Below are 18188 nucleotides of genomic sequence, written 5' to 3'. Positions count from 1 at the left end.
ACGAGTCATTTTCACTCTCCTGATAAGTGAATAAAAACACATTCAAATTTGCATAGATCTTTATTTTTAGTAGAATCTATAATTGACATCAATTAAATAAAAAGGAGAAAACAAAAGCAAAAAATCTTTAAATTACAAGAAATTACACTGCACCATTCATATTGTACAAAAATAGGCCTTATTTTAGCGTTATTGTCCCATTTAAGATAGTCATTCATGTACATTATTCATAGGTCACAAATCTGTAAGGTACGGTGTGCAGCCACAGGCCGGGAACCTCATGAGGAGGCGGGGGGAGATCAGGAGAGTTGTCTGAGTCTCTCCGCTAAACAGCCTCCCCCGACACAAAGTGTTTCATGTTTACTTAGATAAGCGTGTGCAAACACAGATGCACGTAGATCTGATTCAGCCCTTAAGTTAATGGAGATGGGATACATTCTGCCTCCTCCCTCCGCGGCTGCTGACCTACAGGGCGCTGCCGCACATCTTCTAAACCAGCAAAATCACAAATCATGATCAACTTAATGCACTAATAACTTGAGAGGGTCGATGGATTGTGACAAGCTGAAAAAGCAAAAGTGACTTATCACGAGACCGACGACATTTAAATGATTGTCTTTGGTTACTCCAAAGATATTGCTCCTATTAACTCCGTCCAACTTCATATTGATCCCTCCAGACTAGACCCTAAGGCAGGACTGAAGCAACATCGAGCTTGATAATAAATCAATGATATAAAGAGAAAAAGCCTCCACCGCACCCACGAGCGGGTCGAAATTTCTTTAAACATTCGAAATCCGTAAGCCTTCGCGCTTTAGTGCCAGTGAAGTGTTAGCCGGAGAACCGGAGGCGCTGTCTGGCACAGTTAAAGATCCTCTTCCTTTTCTTACTTTAGTTGGGTGACGGCGTTGGGGTGGCAGCGAGCGCTTCTCCGCAGCGTCAGGTGCTTCGGAAGCACGGGGTTTACTTAAAGCTGCTCGCCGGCAGGTTTGCTCGAACTCAAACGTGAACGCAGACTTTGCCTCTGTAAAATGGTTCAGAGTCTCGGTCTGGATACGAGATCGAGGTGAAAAGTGTGCCTGTGCCGGATTTCTGAAAACAAGCCAAAATGTTGCAATCTTAAGGAAACTTCATGCCCTTCGGTTTTGGTAATTCTTAGTTGGCAAATAGGAAGAAGTACAATGCATTCTTTAGAAATCGCAGAGCCGCCAATCACTTCAATTGGATTTCGGATGTTTGCATTAGCACGTTAGCTCCAATTTAAGGATTTTACACCGAGCTACGATGTCAATAAGCCGTTCTTTTTTTGAGGCTGTAGTTATTACATTTTTCAATTGGAGAACTTCTTACACTGTGCGACATACGGTGCACAATAAAACTCGTTACTCCTGTTGAAGGCAGTTGTCTCTTTATGCACATGTGTGCACACATTGAGAACTGCCTTCCCACACACACTCACGGGTGTGCTTCTAATTCAGTTTAGATATTCTTGGCAGAAACAACCAGATGTGCTGACAAAGTGAGGAACCAGGCTCTTATGGATCTACTAGGGGTTCGAGTACACAGAAACCCATCAGTGCCTCTTAGAAAAGGATTTCTTTTTCGCTTTTTAACAAACGCCTACGAAATGTTTTATCCATCGGAAACCGGCAGGTGACCTCTGGATGGACACTTGCTTTAGAAATCACTTCAGCGCATTTATGTAGAATACAATCGGGGAAGTATTCCCGAGTGGACCAAAGCTGATTTATTTTAGCGCCTTCTGTGCAACCTCTCACAAAAGGCAGAAAAAAAGGAAAATATTTGATGGCAGTAAAGAGAGACTTTGGAGGACTTAACCTCAAGAGGAGAAGCCGGGATAGGAGCGTCACAAAAAACAATTACAGGATGGTGGAGTGGATTTACTTGCTGACTGAGAAGATCTGTGGACAGCAGCTCACCCGCCTCTACATATGGGACCTAAAGTTCTGAAGGTGCTGCATTTCAGAATAGACAGGAATTTAGGGGGACTCGAATTGATGCGTCAGCTCCACATTTCCAGAATTGTTTTCAGAACAGTGAACAATTTGTAAACGCCTTTCCGCGTGAATGTTTCCGTAGAAACGCTTTTTAAATCCGACCAACACCTGCGCGATCATTAAAGAGCACCTTTGACATCCCATGGAACGTCGCTGAATGATATGAGAGGTAGATAAAAGGATGAGCAGCTGCAGTTTTGTGTGCATGTCACCGCCGTCATGACAACCTCTCTCAGCACGCCCCGCAGTTTTCATATTGCAAAGATGATTTCACTAAAAGAGAAAAAAAAAAGATAACAGAAAAAGGGTTGATGGATTCAAAATGGCAAAACTGGCTGGCGTGACAAGATGCATATCTTAAATGCTCACCGGCCCAGAAATATCACCTTAAAATACATTACCTATAGGTTTTTTTAAAAGCTCTCGGAATAAATTGTCGCTGCAGCATCATTCAGAATATAATGACTATGCAGGCTCACTAAATCTGGAAGGTGGCTTTGATTGAGACCAGAGATAGTGGTGAGACATGGCGTCTCAATGCAGGGGATTTAAAGAGAACAGGACTGATAATAATGTGGAATTAAAGGACGGCCATGAGCGACAAAACACTAAGAGGCTGCAATAAACCACCGTGTGCGTGTTAACACGGTCTTGTTCATTGTGTGAGACGTGTGAGACGCGGCGTCCGCACGCCCGAACAAAGGGAAAGTACCGAAGCGTTGATAATGCGCGAAGCTAAAGGTTTGTCGATGTCTGGAGCTGCTCGGCAGTCACACATTGTTGGTCGCATCGTCAGCACACCTGCTTGAATGGGACTTAGCAGAATGAAGTACCCCCAGGTTGGGTTTTCCTTCAGGCTTGATCAAGTTGCCTTTTTTTTTTCCTCTCTTTCAAATCTTTGAATTATCCTAGCATTTTCATACCAGTTGATGCGATAGCTGGGAGGCTATGAGCAGAGAGGAATTATAGGTTCCCCAAACAGAATCAAAATCAAATAGAAGCAGCCCTCCAATGTCTTGTGTGAAATCTGTCCAGATTTGAGTGCACAATGGGATAACTACAGCCTCACGGCCACACCGACAAGAAGGAAATATAAGGTAAAATAAAGTGATTGTATAAATGAGAATTGATGTGTAAAGTAAGCGCAGCTATGATAACATTGAGAAGAGGAATGAGGAAAAGAAGGAAACCACATCACCATAAACCATTTCTGTGCATAAATAATAAAAAGTATGCACTTTTAAAAACTTTTCCGAAGAAGTGGCGATTTTCACTGAGTGACACTTCAGGAAGAGACAATCCTGTTCTGACTTTCACAGACAGCTCATCCAATTTTTTTTTTTTCCCCCCTTTGATCAAGATTTTTTTCAATAGTGGGTTTTCCTCATCTGTGTCATAGTGCTGTTAATCCATTTAGACTGCTGCCTGTGTGTGAAACCACCCGCACTGATGAGATTGGTCCGTTCCTGAATGGAAACTATGATGCTGAGATGAATCAGATTAATCTCAGCATAAGCACTATGAGACAGATGAGGGGAAAAAGTACTGTTAAAGAAAAAAAAATTGATCAAAAGGGAGGGAAAAAAAAAAACTGCAATAATGTAAATGTTGGCACTCTGAGCGCCAGTAGATGAACACCATCTGGATCCTTTCCATTGATGGCAAACATCTCCAAGGATGAGAGCTCTAAAATTTGAGAGTTGACAGAATTTTTTTTTTTTTTTTTTTTTTTTTTTTATAAAAAAAGGATTTCAAAGCAAACTGTCTCTTTCAGATTTTAAGTTCTAGCTGTTACAGGATGAATGTTATGGAGGTTTTTCTCCCCGGTAAAGGTCCTACGTTGCTCGACGGAATAACAGGCGCACATGCACACACACACATCTACGTTCCTCACATTTAACAATCTCGTCTGGCTACTGCACTGAGACTGATGAAAAGAGCAGAGAGGAGGAAAGCAAACAATAATCCTTTGTTTACTGAAACAAAAGGAGCTGGAGCTGGAGAAGATGTAGCCTGTGCAGACATACACTGCTGTGTAGTGATGAGGGAGAGGGTGTGTGTGGGGTCAGGGCTGCAGTTTAATAGAAATGCGCCCGAGTGTGAACGGAGCAAAGCTCAGTCCATCCCGAGCTCTGAGGGACAGCAGCTTCCCATCAGGTCTCCCACAGAAGAGAGGAAGACATGATCCTGAAGCAAGGCTCGCATTAGAGCCCACTAAGACGGACACTGAAAAGTAAAGGGGGAATTGGGAGTGGGGGGGGGGGTCAGGGGAGAGATAAAAACAGAGAAGACCATGAAAGGACAGATCACACAGCCCTGAATTATCCGACAAATGGTGGGGAGGATTTTAAAAGCAGAAGAGAAAGAGGGATGAAAGGGAGGCATTAAAGAGCACTTTGTGTTTTGATGAAGGCAGTCCTCTCATTATGGACGTCAAACTCTTCATTCTCGGAGTCTGTGTTTACCCCTTCATCCCCCCACACTGTCGGGATGCCGCGATATGAGACCACCCTATTCCCGCCCAAGCTGAAGGTGCCCCCGAGTCCATTGCCTGCCTCCAGAGAGGGCAGCTTGATCAGCGCGCCAGAGCGCAGCTGCAGCAGCAGGAAGATTCCAGCAAATGTGGCCATGATGGCCATGCAGCTGAGCACGGCCATGGTGATGGGCAGCCGGGAGCTGAGCTCCACCTCCGAGCCGGCGTTGCCCTGGCCCACCATGAAGCTGCCCGGGGACTCGCGCAGGTACTGGCTGAGGTGCAAGCAGGTGCCGGCGATGGGATCCAGGAAGCTGTGTGCCGGACAGGACAGGCAGACCAGGGGGTTGAGGCTGCTGCAGGTCAGGCAGGACACCGGGCAGGGAAGGCAGGCTGGGACGGAAGATGGCATTATGAAATTCCCCACTGTGTAGTTGAGGGGCTGGGAGCCCACAAAGAAGCCTGCTGGACATTCTTTGACACAGCCTTGCTGGAAGAGGTAGTAGTCAGCGTTGCACTCTGAAACAAAATGATTCAAAACGTCACACAATACATCCGCCTTCGCAACAAAAAGCTTACATGGATTCCAATGCAAACAGTGATGCCCTAGAGGGGCTTGTATGTTTTACATCTTATAATAAAGGCTGTTTTCAAAGAAATCACTTCTCTTTATTGTTTGCCTTGAAAAAAAAAAAGTGTGCAATCTATGTGGAGATAGCAGCATGTTTTAAGTCGACTGAGTCATCTCTGAATGCAGCAGGACCAGATGCAGACCATTACCTACAGTGGCAATTAAGTAACTGCAGCCACTGGAGGGAACAGAGCTGAAAATAGGAGGGGGAGCCAAAATCAAATGGCCCGCGGCTTCATTTGTTAGATTCAGAGTAAAGTAAACTGTTTTGCGAGAACAAGAACATCAGAGCCTTGCTTACAAAAAATGTATAGCCTTCATTACCAATCAGACGATAAACCTTTTTATTAATCTTTTGACTTTAATGACTCAGATGCGATTCGTCGGCGTGCAAGTACCCGTACAAGCCTGCAGGGGTCAGGCTGTCACTACTTCAAACGGGACGTTTACTCTCAGGAGTATCTTTTACTGCACCAGTTGCAGCACTTACTACTATCATTCCCACTCACAATGACTCTATATGTGATCACGTTTATGCATTTAAAAGTTAAAACAGCTGGTACAAATCAAAGTATCAATGTTCACCACTATAGTGTCGAAACATGACTATGCCATTAAATTAACCTGGGAGGTGCCCAGTGCAAATCTATACATTTCTTTCTATCTCAGATGTGACAGTCAATAACAAACAATCACAATCAAACAATCAAGATGTGTTGGGGGGAGCAGGATGCCCAGCAAGACAATTGGGTGCTGGAGTGTTACATTCTTCTTCCCCTCTCTCCGCTTTGAGCTATCTAGCTATCTATCCAAATTATATAATAAAAAAATGAATATGTAAATGCAATCTATAATCCTATATAAATATATGGATATATATGGATTGTGCAGCTGTGCGCCCACACGTGCTAAGACAGCTGTGCAAACACCCAATAATATTTCATCCCTCTTCACCTGACACCTACAGGGGCTACTTGACGTCGATCAGCATCAACATGCAACCCCTTCCCTATGTATGCGTGTGTGTGTGTGTGTGAGTATGTGTGTGTGTGTGTGTGTGTGTGTGCATGTGTCTGTGCGCACGCGCGTGCTCTCAGAACAAATTTCAGAGAGGAGATGCCAGCCTTACCAATGCATATCTGCCTCAGGTCCAAGGTCTTACAGTTGACGTTGCCAGGCTGACAATTGTAAGAGGAGCTGGAAGATGTTGAACCAGTGCCGTACAGCACCAGAGCAAACTGAGTGAGGGTCCCTGAATGGAGAGATGAGACATACACACGCATGATATATATGAGACATAACACACACACCGTTTATAATCAAATTGAAATAACCAGGAAAAGACGCAGGCCCCTTATTCTGTCATTCAGCAATAATCTGGGCTCCCTGAGGTGGATTGTGTTTAAGGATCCTCTTGTCTCGTAGACTATTGAATTTTCGGTATAAAGTGACAGAAAATGACTTCTTGAAATGAGCAGCTATTTCAGGAGGGCATGATTTCACTCCGTGCCAAATAAGAATATTAGAACGTGCACGTCTCCCAAGAACTGGTCGAGTGTTGGGTCTTAAGAGGTTTCACTTCAGCCCATCACTTCGTTCTGAGGAACAAATTATGTTTTCTCAGAGCTTTTCTTGGTCACTGAATCAATTGTTGTGGGTCAATCTGAGATAGATGGACAGTTGGGGAGAAAAAAAAAAAAGCTAATTATACCGATTCATCACGCAGGCCGCTTTAAAGAAGATCATTTTTGCTTTTTTAGAGGGGGATATGGATCTTAGTCAACACAATTTTCCCTTGAACACCACATTCTAGACTTTACCATAATCACTGGCACCAGCCACATTCTCAATCTCCAAAGTCCATGCCCCGGTCGGGTTCTCGTCCCAGGAGTGGGTGGTCATGAAAGCCCAGTCATTAAAACCCTCCGATGAATAGTCATGAGGCCTGCGGGAAAATGAAAAACAAGCGAGTTGTCAAACGGCTTCAGCCAAATCTGTGTCCATGCGTATGTGGCAGGGTGGTTGTTGTACCTGGGGTGGAGCAGCGTGGAGCGCGTGCCGGCAGGACTAATGAGGTGGATGGCCAGGTTTCCCCTCCGGTTGTAGGACAGGGTGAGGCGAGCTTGGACGTGCTCTAAGGAGGTCACGTGGCTGTCTGTTCCCATGCAGGCATCCACAGTCTTGTTAATTAATAAACGGCTGCCAATGTTGCTGCATTCGAAGACATGTGAAGACAGTTTTGTCTGTCATTTGTGAAATCATCACTTGCTCGCTCAGGATTAGCTGGTGTACGCTCTAAATAACTCAGCAATTGAGACATTTAGCTCTTGGACAGTGCACAAGTGTGTGAATGGTGAAGAGTTTGTGGCCTCGAATAGGATTAGTGGCTTACAATGTATGGAAATAAAGCACCCACCTCTTTTTACTGTTTCCCAAAATCTGCTAAGGAGATTACATGCATCCGCAACAATTCTGAGGTAGGAGATGTGGGGCTTTTGGAGACATAGGTGATCAAATTAACTGTCTGCTGTTTTAAGGCTTAGTGCTTCAAGGCTCGGTATGATCAATTTTTCATGATACATTCAAGGACTACACTTGCACACAGTGACCTTCATAAGAGCATTATATGGGAAGAGTCTTTTAGGGAACCTTTGGGGAAGCAAGCAAGTCATAAATTCACTGCTCTCATTGTTACAGTCCAAAAGAGAAGTAACAACATTTGCATATTTGTCTTGGTTCAATGTTTATTCACGGGTTACAGATCCAGAAAACATGTGAAGATTAAATTCATCCAAATGGCTGCTAAAGCTGATTTATAATTTTCTGCTGATCAGTGGAGCACAAATATCTTCCCTTTAAGAATCTATAAACAAATTATTTTTGCAGCCCAGGCTTCTGCATTTTTTGTTTAGTTTTGTTTTTAAAAGACAAAAACAAGACGAATGCACCCTCACACTACTGACACTGCATGTTGAGGCGATGCGGAATTATTAATTCAAATATTTCAGGAATAATTTCCATGATGGTGTGGATGAAAATGAAAGTGAAAAATGAAACGATACATGTCAGTGACATCCATTCAACCAAAATGACAAAAGATGCATAAAAATGATCACATTATGACCAGAAAATCCTTCTTTTCTAGGTTGCTGGTTGGATTTTTTTTGTTTTGTAGAAGATGCATGTCGAAACCTGTTTCTTACGGAACAGTCATATGTTGGATGTAATGTCCTTTTTTGATTTAACGCATTCATAGAGATGCAATATTGAAAGGAATTATTTAACAGTCTGTATGAAGCTGTTCAGAGCCATCTTAACCCGTTCATTTCTTATTTGGTTTGTATGAAACCAGAAAAAAAGAGGTTATAAATCCTCTATTGTTTCTGGGCATACCAGGCCAGAGAATCATTCCTGCCATGTGATGATCCCAAATCTCTAAGTTATTGTAGTTATTTTGCGATTTCAATTAATTGATTATTCACCAACTTTCAAAGCCCGCAGGCTGACTGTTATGATAAGACTGAGGCTTTCAGGTGCTCCCTAAAACATTAAAACAAGAGGACGGCACAACTTCAAAGAACAGTTTTTGAAATTCACAATGCATATTTAATGTGTACATCAGGGAGATCATCAGCTTGGTGAGACACACTCCAACTTGTTTAGAAGCCAATAGAGTAGCACTACATAGGCTTAGTGACGCTGCTCCAATGATAACAAGGTGTTCTTTGAAAGCCCTTATAACTCTGATTATTGATTACTAAACAATTTGCCAAGGACCCCGGTCCCTTAATTTCTCACTTACATGAAATCACCCCAGATAAGTAAGTCCGCTAAACACCTAAGATGTCAGCTGAATGAGTCTGCCTTGACTGCTGCTCCCAGATGCTTGAACCATCTGCTCAGAGCATCTCGGGAGCTGCCGTGTGGATAACCTCATATCCAGAGAGCAGAGTCACCCCGAGTACATAATGAGGAGGAGACTCCAGACTGACACAAAGAATGATGGAATGAAATGGCTTCGGAGAAATATTAAAAGGTAACAGAGATAGCATTGATTAGTGCACTCACTTAACACGGAGGATTTCAAACTGCATTTAGATCGAAGCACAAAATACCCCGGTAAGTAACGGCAGCAAAGAAGGACGTCTGGGTTTTACAAAAAAAACATCCTTGACTTTTCTGCACCCGTTCGACATCTGTGTCTCTTATCAATTTGTCTCAGGTAGAACCCTCAGATCAATCACTCCCACGTTCCAGAAGCTCACTGACTCTCACATAACAAATCTGGTTAGGCTGGCTTTCTGTTTTAATGGCTCTAACCATTGGATCACCATCCCCTTTGACCGGAGATCTGAAAACAGAGGACTCTCCCCCGAATGTTTCAAAAAGGAATTAGGGACAGTTCTTATTAATCTGCCATGCAATTTTAATAACCTTTACTTGTATCAGGATTACAGACTCACATTATAGTGACTGGTGTACTCTGGTACACTGGTCAAAGCTGCTACTGAAATCCCTGTGCTTTGTGTTGTATTTTTTTTATTTTTTTATTTATCACAATCTGATCTTGTCCAAACATTTTCAGTTGCAGTTTGATTAAACGATATTTTTCTCATGTACAAAGGTTTATTGTGGCACTGGATCATCGGTTTCTACAAAAAAATTACCATCCTATTTTTTGTTGATGTTTATGTATGGTGCTGCTGTCACCCTGGCAGAGACACTTCCAGAATAAAGGCAATGTGATTTCCTTCAAATGCACAAGTACAGAATGTAATTAAAAAATTCACATTTTTACCCTGCATGCAGTTGGCATGCGTGATAGCAGTTTAAAACGCACTGTTTCAATTACTCATGGGGCTGCTGTGGAAGCAGTGCAAATGAAACACCAATTCTTAAGTGCAATTAAGATCAGGCATTATGAATTGAACAGGACAAACGCAGCACTAATGGCTCCATTGGGTTCTTAAGATGAATCCATAGTGTGTGTGTGAGTCTGTGTGTTTGTGCGTGCATGTTTTACTGACCTTGGCTCGCTGACCATATTGATGGTACATTTGTGCTGAGGCCCGACAGTGGTCCAGGTTCTTGCCAGTTCTACAATTCCACTGGCATTGAGGAGACCATATCCGTATGAGTGGCTAACTGCACGGAGCAAAAATCAAATATGAGCACTGGCCTGCTGAGCACAATATCCATCAACCCAAATACTCACAGAGTCAATTTTCACAGAGAGAAGCCCATTTTAAGAAATCATAAAAGTAATTGACGAAAACTAATGATTTGTATCTATGATCGCAGTCTATTTTATGATAGATGCACAATATGATAATGAGCCTGAAGGACATCTGCTCACTCCAGGGGAAGTGAGGGTGTAAAGTGCTGTGGTACCTCTGCGTCCAACCCCATTGGTTCTCCAGTCGTTGGTGAGCAGGTGGGTTGGATGAGAGGTCCGTACGACCAGATGTTGCATGTCCCTCCAAGTTAGATTTTTACTGGTAGAAGTGTATGTCCAAGCCCAGAAAGCCACAGTGAGAAACAAACACACAGACGCACCCGATGAGACTGATCTGTTGACTCACTTTACTTCCTTTTAAGCAGAGAAACTCAAAACGATCCCTTTTACAATTCTAACCCAAAGGTGAACAGATTAATAACAGGCCACGCAAAGTCTTCAAGGAAGATGCGTCTGAACTTTTTTTATTGAGCTTTTATAGAAAACAATGTAAAGGCACTGAGTTTAATGACTCAAGGAGACTTCCTAATTGTGAATTTTTGAATAAAGCTGCTGGATCCAAGAGGAGTGCACAGTATTTGAGGCACAAAAGTACTGATCAGGACTTACTTGGCCTCAAGGGCAAGGGCAATGATCCCAGCAGCCAGTGGGGCGGAAGCAGAGGTTCCTGTGTGGGAGTCCGTGCACTTGGATTTAAGGTCTGTTGTAACCTAAAAGGAAGACAAATTACTTGAGGCTTAAATAGACTGTTCTGGCTAAAATAGATAAAGTATTTTCCCCCCAATTATCGTCCCGTTATCTAATAGACATGTTATTACTGAAAGTGGGAATCGTTTAATGGCTGAGGAAGTTAGAAATTGTGTGCAAGTGTTCATCGGTGTGGCTCCCTTTTCTGCTGCAGACCCCCAGCAGAGAATAATCGCAAATGTTGTGTACAACCTTCCTCAACAACAGGCGGTTAAGTGTCTTTTTAAAAGAACATTTTGAGCAGATCTTCCCAGTGACCCTTAGCAGAGGCCTGAGGTTGTGCTGGCCAGCTCCCAGGTGTGATTTACAACAGCTCCAGGAATCTAAAACAAGGCACCGCAGAGCCAATGTGTTTGTACTGAAAACCCTTCACAGGAAGAATGAAAGTTGAAAAAGAACCCTGAGAGGACCACCTAGGCATCATAGAAAATGCTTTAAGCTCCACGGGAGTGAGGCTGATGCTATGAATAGATCCATCCTTTTCTTCAATGTGTTGAACCTCCAAATTTCAAGTGACTTTCAGGATCTGCAACTGACCTGGGTTTAACTGTGTAATTATAGGAGCCGCTAATATACCATGTATAAAATCCCTACATTTATAAATTAAACTGGTGAAACATCTCCTGCTTGCCAGGTTTTTGAGCGACAGTACAATTATGGGAGTGCGGCACTGAAGCATTAAAGGACAAGCCACATGTCAGGGATCTTGGTTCATGCTAACACTGCAGGGCCTTATCTGACTCTGGTTGGTGTGTGTGTGTGTGTTTGTCCACAGCACTTTTTTGATGCATTGACAAATCAGTTTGAGCATCATGTAATAATTCTGCATTTAAATGTGAAAAGTTCTTTTATCAACATCAACGTTATGGCTAGTGGAAATCGCATTAGAATAGCGGCCTCGAGCCATAAATACAGTTTGACACAAAAAATCTTGCCTCTGCAAAGTTGCTAAGAGACAATAAGACAATGAACACTGACATCCACCTACACTTCTTGAAATGACTTGGACTTTACCTTGCAGCTGAATATTACATACTGTGTTTTTGAGCTGATAAGCGCTGTATTGTTGTCAGGACCTCAGTTATTATGGAGACAGCTTGAAATTTGAGGAAAGTTACACTCCGGATTTGCAATGAATATGGAGTTTAGCTTTGTGAAAAGGGACAAAAACCAACCTGAATGTGACCGACACTTACGATCTGCTTCTCATTGAGGTTCCCCGAGCTGTAGGTGGTGGCGAGAGTGGAGGAGCAGGCTTCGCTGTACCAGGGAACGTTACCGTTCTGAGTGGAACTGCTGATGGACAGGGTATAGATGCTGTTGGTGTAGCCATCACAGTTGCAGCTGTCCTTCTCCCTTCCACCGTTTCCAGAAGCCCAGACAAAGATGGAGCCTAAACCCCCACGACCCTGAAGAACACATGGTACATCAAAAAAGGGTAGCGGAGAACATTGCAAGAAAAAATTGAGAAAACAAGTTAATAACATTCCATTTTAATAGCAATCCCAATTATAGGGGGGAGCTGTATGTATTAAAGAAAAAAAGGGCCAATTAAAATGTAGCATACAGTAGCGGCCAGCCCGTAAATTAAAAGCAGCAAAAGACTGCATGACAGCAGTGTGAAATAGAAGACTATATAAAATCAGCTCATTGAAATAAATAATCCAGCCTCTCGGCCTTTGAAGTGCAATCATTTTCATCGAAGAGCTGCTTTAGTGTATTGAGTGGCGGCGTCTTTCTGCATTGATCAAACGCAGATAACGGGCCGCCCACACAGCCAGCTGACAGCGCCTTCCCTGCTGCAATTATCTTAGTGGTCGATGTCGGCGGTCCCAAATCAGCTTTGTGGCACATGCCCCCAGTCCTACTAATAAAAGGAATCCAGGCAAGCAGGATGGATGTGTTTGTTCAACATGTGCAATTTGAGAGCCTGGCTGTGAGGCCAAAATGCTTAATAATCTGTTGACTCGTTCACGCAGTCATTTAAACAAGCGGCCCCATCAGGACCGGGACTAATAACTTTGATTTGTTACATGCAGGCAGAACCCATTTTCTTAATAGTTTTAATAGACTTTCTATATATCTTTTCGGTGTCTCTTTGGGCATGTGTGTGTATATAGAAGCCTTTAGCTTTAATTACACATCAAGTGATTGAAAGATACTGTAAATATCTGAAATGTTAGAAACCTTAGGTTTCAGGCACTCCAGGGGATTCTCACTAGCAGACATAAAGGACAAGGTATCTGCCGCCAAAACAAAACATTCCATAGTTTATTAGTGTTGCTGCCCTATTCATTTTCTATTTTTTTTTCCTCGTGGCGTTCTGAGGACACTCTCTTTCATTTATAATTGTCAGGGTCAAAAACTACTTTGTTCTTCCCGCTTTTGTCCTCTCATGCTTGAACAGTTCAATTACTGTGACTGCTCAAAGGCCACACAAAGACAGTAAATAATTTTCTCACATGTGTGTGACACACACACGCACGCACGCACGCACGCACGCACGCACACACACACACACACACCTCTGTGACTCCACGCAGAAAGGCCTCTTTGGCAAGTTTTGCAGGACCATCAACAGTTTTGCCATCATCCTCTGGGCCCCAGCTGGCACTGTAGATATCAATGTGTTGGGGGTTCAGGCTGAGGGACTGGGCCTCCACCATGTCCGTCACCTCCCCATCTAGCATACGAACACCTTCCATGTGGAGGAGAGAAACACACATAAAGCTCAGTATAAAAGAGTTACAAATTTGAATCACTCAGTAATCTAATTGTTGCATCTAATTGATAAAAAAATTCTGACACATCCCTGTGACTGAAACTGCAAACAGAATCTTGTAGAGTCCAAAACCCAACTAAGAATAAAACGGATCATTGCTTGAGGGTTAATGGGCAGGCTGTCTGCCACATTGCAAGAAGCTATTCCACAAGATTTGTACAACAAGTATTGTTTGTTATAATGTTGGTACATGATTCTTTACCCATTTAGCTTGGTGTGTCCTTAATGTCGGAGGGTCAGTGACATCAAACACAGTATTGGGGTAAAGATTTTTTGTCCAAGAGGGGATACAGGGTTGAGTTAAAGCACAGCAATACTGTGACTTACTCATTTTTAATGGCGGTGATTGTTTGTGTTAGTAGACCGGAGGCAGGACTGCAGCAAAAACATTTTGTTGCATCATATTGCAACTGATCGAAAATGACTGTAAAGGCTAAAACTAACCTCCAAGACAAGATTTAGTCAGATGGAGGCTGGTACTGCCGTCTAAGCATAAACTGATTGAATTCTGTTTGATTCCTAAGAGAATTGTTCAATAATTCAAAGAGTTGGAGATTAAACATCACACGCAGAATTGGACAAGCCCAAAACCATGCAAGACAGGCAAACAACTAAGAGGGTTGTGCAGTCTTTTTTCTGCCTCCAGAATCCAAATGATTAACTATTAGATCATTTTCCGAGCAACACTGCTTGAAAAAGATTCCACTGAAAAATAATAGATGACTAAAAAATAAAAAACTATTCCCCTTGTTGATGTGTGTCGGGTAAGGTTACACAATATGGGTTAAAGTAACTAAGCAATTGTACTTTGATCACGTACTGAGCGGTTTCCATGGCAGCCAGAATTTCTAGGTCATGTGACCTGCCATGTTCACCAAGCCATCTAACCAGCTACCCCAAATACAAGAATGGAACAATCATAATGGCTAATGTTATATTTTTAGTTGGCTTTTCTCTACCAACCATTGAGTTTTTAAAGGGTCATGTTTTTGCATGAGCCCTTTGCATCTTCATTTTGCTTTTAATACAGACATCTGTAAACCTAAAGCTCAATTTGAGGGATGTTAGATGAGGATCAGTGGCACACTGATATCCCTTCACTCTATAGGGAAGCACACACGATGACAGCAGGGTACTTTGCTGTGTGAAACATCAGAAGCAGGAGAAAACAAATGTTTTCTGACAGTTCAATTGACATTCGCACAATTGAGGTGGCGAGGTGACTTTAGATGCAGCGGCATGTGGATCAGCTAAGGCACCAGTACATTGCTTTGGGCTTGAATTGACGTCACCTTTGTTTGTTTGTGGGTTGTGGGTGTCAAGAGAAGGATTAGGTTTACCGCATGCAAAGTCATGAATACTAAAAGATCGAAAACTATGAAAAAGTGTTTGAAACTACCATGGAAGCATTTAGAGTGAGTATCTGACCAAGGACTTGTGAATTGCATTAAGACATTATGCAGGAGTCTCCCTCTACTCTGACATTTCCTCTCTAGTCAAGAAAATGAATAACCAAGCTGTGTCACTTTAGATCATGAAATATTATTTGCATGTCTGATTTTTTTTCCCCCCCGAACCACAGGGAGAACTCTATTTGAGTTGCTGGCTTATACTGTAAGGGTTCAAAGCTCTTTTTCATGACTTACTGAATTGTGATTTCCTTAGGACTCTCTTCTGTTTATGCATTCATCAGTTTAATGTCCAGTTAGTGTCTGGCACGGCACTGCATTTTGAGACCGGAATAATTTCATACCTACACCTAAATTCTGGCCGTAAAAGTGTTTGATTTTAATGAAATGGCTTATTTCTAAAAAATAAATAAATAAGTTATAGAGCTAGACATATATACGCGGCAGCAGAAGCATCTGAAACAGGATTATACACAACAGAAATATTTTCTACCGTTGCTTAGGTGTAGTGAGTGAGCAAACACAGGTGCCAAGAGTGTGGCTTATAAAAGTTCATTCACTAAAGCTGGTTCACAGATTTGCACATACCTTTAGCAAAAGCAAATTTCAAATATGAATAAAAGCACTCCACAGGCTCGACACAAATCCTGGCTGTCTCCTAGTCCACCAACCACACATGCCCACTTGTTATTTTATTGATGGTGATTGGGATATTATCACTGGCCATCAGGAGTGACCACTAAAAATGAGAGTTATGGCATCATTTCACCAGGGTTTCAGACTTGATATGACCACAGAAAAAGTCAGAGGACTCCGGGGATAAGCTGGGAAAAGCCAAGAGTGTAAATCAGGATGAATGAGTTTCCTATTGTGTCTATAAGGTGACTATACAAAGACACACTCACACACACCAAAATCCTGGATTCAGCAGAACAAACAGAGGGGGAAATTAAAAAATCTATTCACCAAGAGAAATAAAAAAACGATATATCACATATTTGGGGTGCCCCATCATACAAAATATCCATCAATTTCCATTAACTATTATATTTTCCATAGGAAATTTTGTAAAATACTCACATTCCATGTTCCATTAGTTGACACCAGAACTGTGCTCACATTTCAAAAAAATTAGTGACCAGTGTGATGGTTTTAGTTTGTATAAAACCAGCATACTGTAAGTGCTGTATATGTATTTGTATGGCGCTGATTTGTTTTGTTTTTTTTCGCAAATGTTGCCATCCTCCCTTCAGAGCAAATACTGTAGACAGCGTCTTAAAGCCAATACAAATTGCTCTTGTCTGCCAGCTAATAACAAATTCAGCATATATTGTTTAACACTCCATTCACAAACTGAGGGAGCTGTCAGAACATTCCAATCAAAAAACCAATAGACTTGAGTGCATTGCAGATCCATATCCCAAAAGAAGGAGAAATGAATTGAAGAACACAGCGGCTACACAACTATTATTTCAGTTATTCAGGCAGTTAGAACAGAAAACTGAGTTGAGAACAAGGTCGCTCAAGTTGGATGACATCAATCACTATTTTTATTTGAGCGTACCTCCAATCTTTGCATTGTAAGCCACACCGACTCCACAGATCCCGTTGCTGGCAACCGCTGCCACTTCTCCCGCACATCGTGTTCCATGCCTAGAAATGAGGAAGATGGAGAAAGTGTGAAGCATTAAAACAACCCTTAAGTTCAATAACCTAATAACAGCCTTTTACTGCATATTTATATCAATACAAACAGGTACTATACTCTTCTAACAACTGTTGCTTTTGATAGAATGTCCTTCATCAAATACTGTGGCTGAGCCGTAGACTGAGAAAAAACAAACACATGGAGACATGTTCTTGGCTTTGAGTTCTTTAAACAAATCTCAATCCACATTTATCGAAAAAGAAAGCAGTCGGTCAATGACAGGAGACTACCGTACATTATGTATGGGCCATTAAGATTAGTAACCTTGGAGTGGTTACAGCGGCTGAATCAAGTCAAGGAAAGGGAAATAAAGCAACATATTAAATTCACACATGAAAGGGAACCATCAATTGGTGTTGCTATTTTCTCAACTGGTCTTTCATTTAGCCCGAGCCATCGTTGTAATAGATCGAACCAGAGACACCGCAGCTCCGCAAAGCCAGTGCAGTCAGGCTGAGAGCTTCCCATTTTAGACAGGTGAAATCTTCTGCTTTGCCAGATGGATACGCACTCTTGATGACTTTCAAAGAGTGGCGCAATTCCCACTGGATTGCAGCCATTTGCAGTACAGGACTGCTAGAGACGGAGCAAGACTGTGCCAGATCAGGCAAAGAAAAGAAACAGTTGACTGTTCAGTGCTGATGAAGCCATCTGCACTGTGTATACTGACAAGATCATGGTCAGACGTCCTTTGATTAGTACGTTTATCACCCTCTATGCCAAATCCGATAGAATTTATGTTTGGGGGTTTTGGTCCTGACCCCAGGAGATTTGAGCCATTCTCAAATTCTCATGGTGCATCTAGTTAACACTGCACAAATATCACAAACTTCTTGAGAGCCCTTCAAATGCTTTCATTTAGAAAATAATGTTTCAAACACAGACACTCACTCGTTTGAATTCACATGGCACTCAATTTTCAACAATCTTTCCATGACTTAAGATATCTCATCTCTGGGGACACCAGGCTTGATGATTGTGTGGAAAAAAAGGTCAAAAGTCAAATCAGTCACTGAAGCAGTCAAGCACAGATGTTCAAAAGGATCAAACATCACGGACACAATGTGAGATGTGTATTTTCCCAAAGATCCTAGAATTCCAGGTGAAAAAGCTTGCTGTGCAAAGGTCTTTTCATGAGCAATGTTATCTAATGAGCACACTAAAGTATTCACAATACACACGAT

The 18188-nt window shown here is 42.3% G+C and overlaps 1 protein-coding gene across 2 annotated transcripts in view; it reads right to left on the bottom strand.

Moving 5' to 3' along the window:
• Positions 1 to 41: 41 nt before the first annotated feature.
• furina (furin (paired basic amino acid cleaving enzyme) a) overlaps positions 42 to 18188 on the bottom strand; it is a 70683-nt gene continuing 52536 nt past the window's right edge. For both annotated transcript variants that reach the window (XM_086175310.1, XM_086175311.1), the window contains exons 7-16: positions 16861 to 16949; positions 13631 to 13803; positions 12302 to 12514; positions 10968 to 11068; positions 10514 to 10617; positions 10150 to 10267; positions 7154 to 7333; positions 6943 to 7067; positions 6252 to 6374; positions 42 to 5010 (exon numbers count right to left, since the gene is read on the bottom strand). In XM_086175310.1, coding sequence (XP_086031436.1) covers positions 4403 to 5010; positions 6252 to 6374; positions 6943 to 7067; positions 7154 to 7333; positions 10150 to 10267; positions 10514 to 10617; positions 10968 to 11068; positions 12302 to 12514; positions 13631 to 13803; positions 16861 to 16949 — 1834 coding nt within the window. In that variant the 3' untranslated portion in view covers positions 42 to 4402. The remainder of the gene's footprint in view (positions 5011 to 6251; positions 6375 to 6942; positions 7068 to 7153; positions 7334 to 10149; positions 10268 to 10513; positions 10618 to 10967; positions 11069 to 12301; positions 12515 to 13630; positions 13804 to 16860; positions 16950 to 18188) is intronic.

Source organism: Fistularia commersonii, chromosome 27 (genome assembly GCF_037954325.1).
Source record: "Fistularia commersonii isolate RoL2024-O1a breed Wild chromosome 27, RoL_Fcom_v1.0, whole genome shotgun sequence".
NCBI lineage: Eukaryota > Metazoa > Chordata > Actinopteri > Syngnathiformes > Fistulariidae > Fistularia > Fistularia commersonii.
This window is presented reverse-complemented; position numbering and strand designations above follow the sequence as displayed.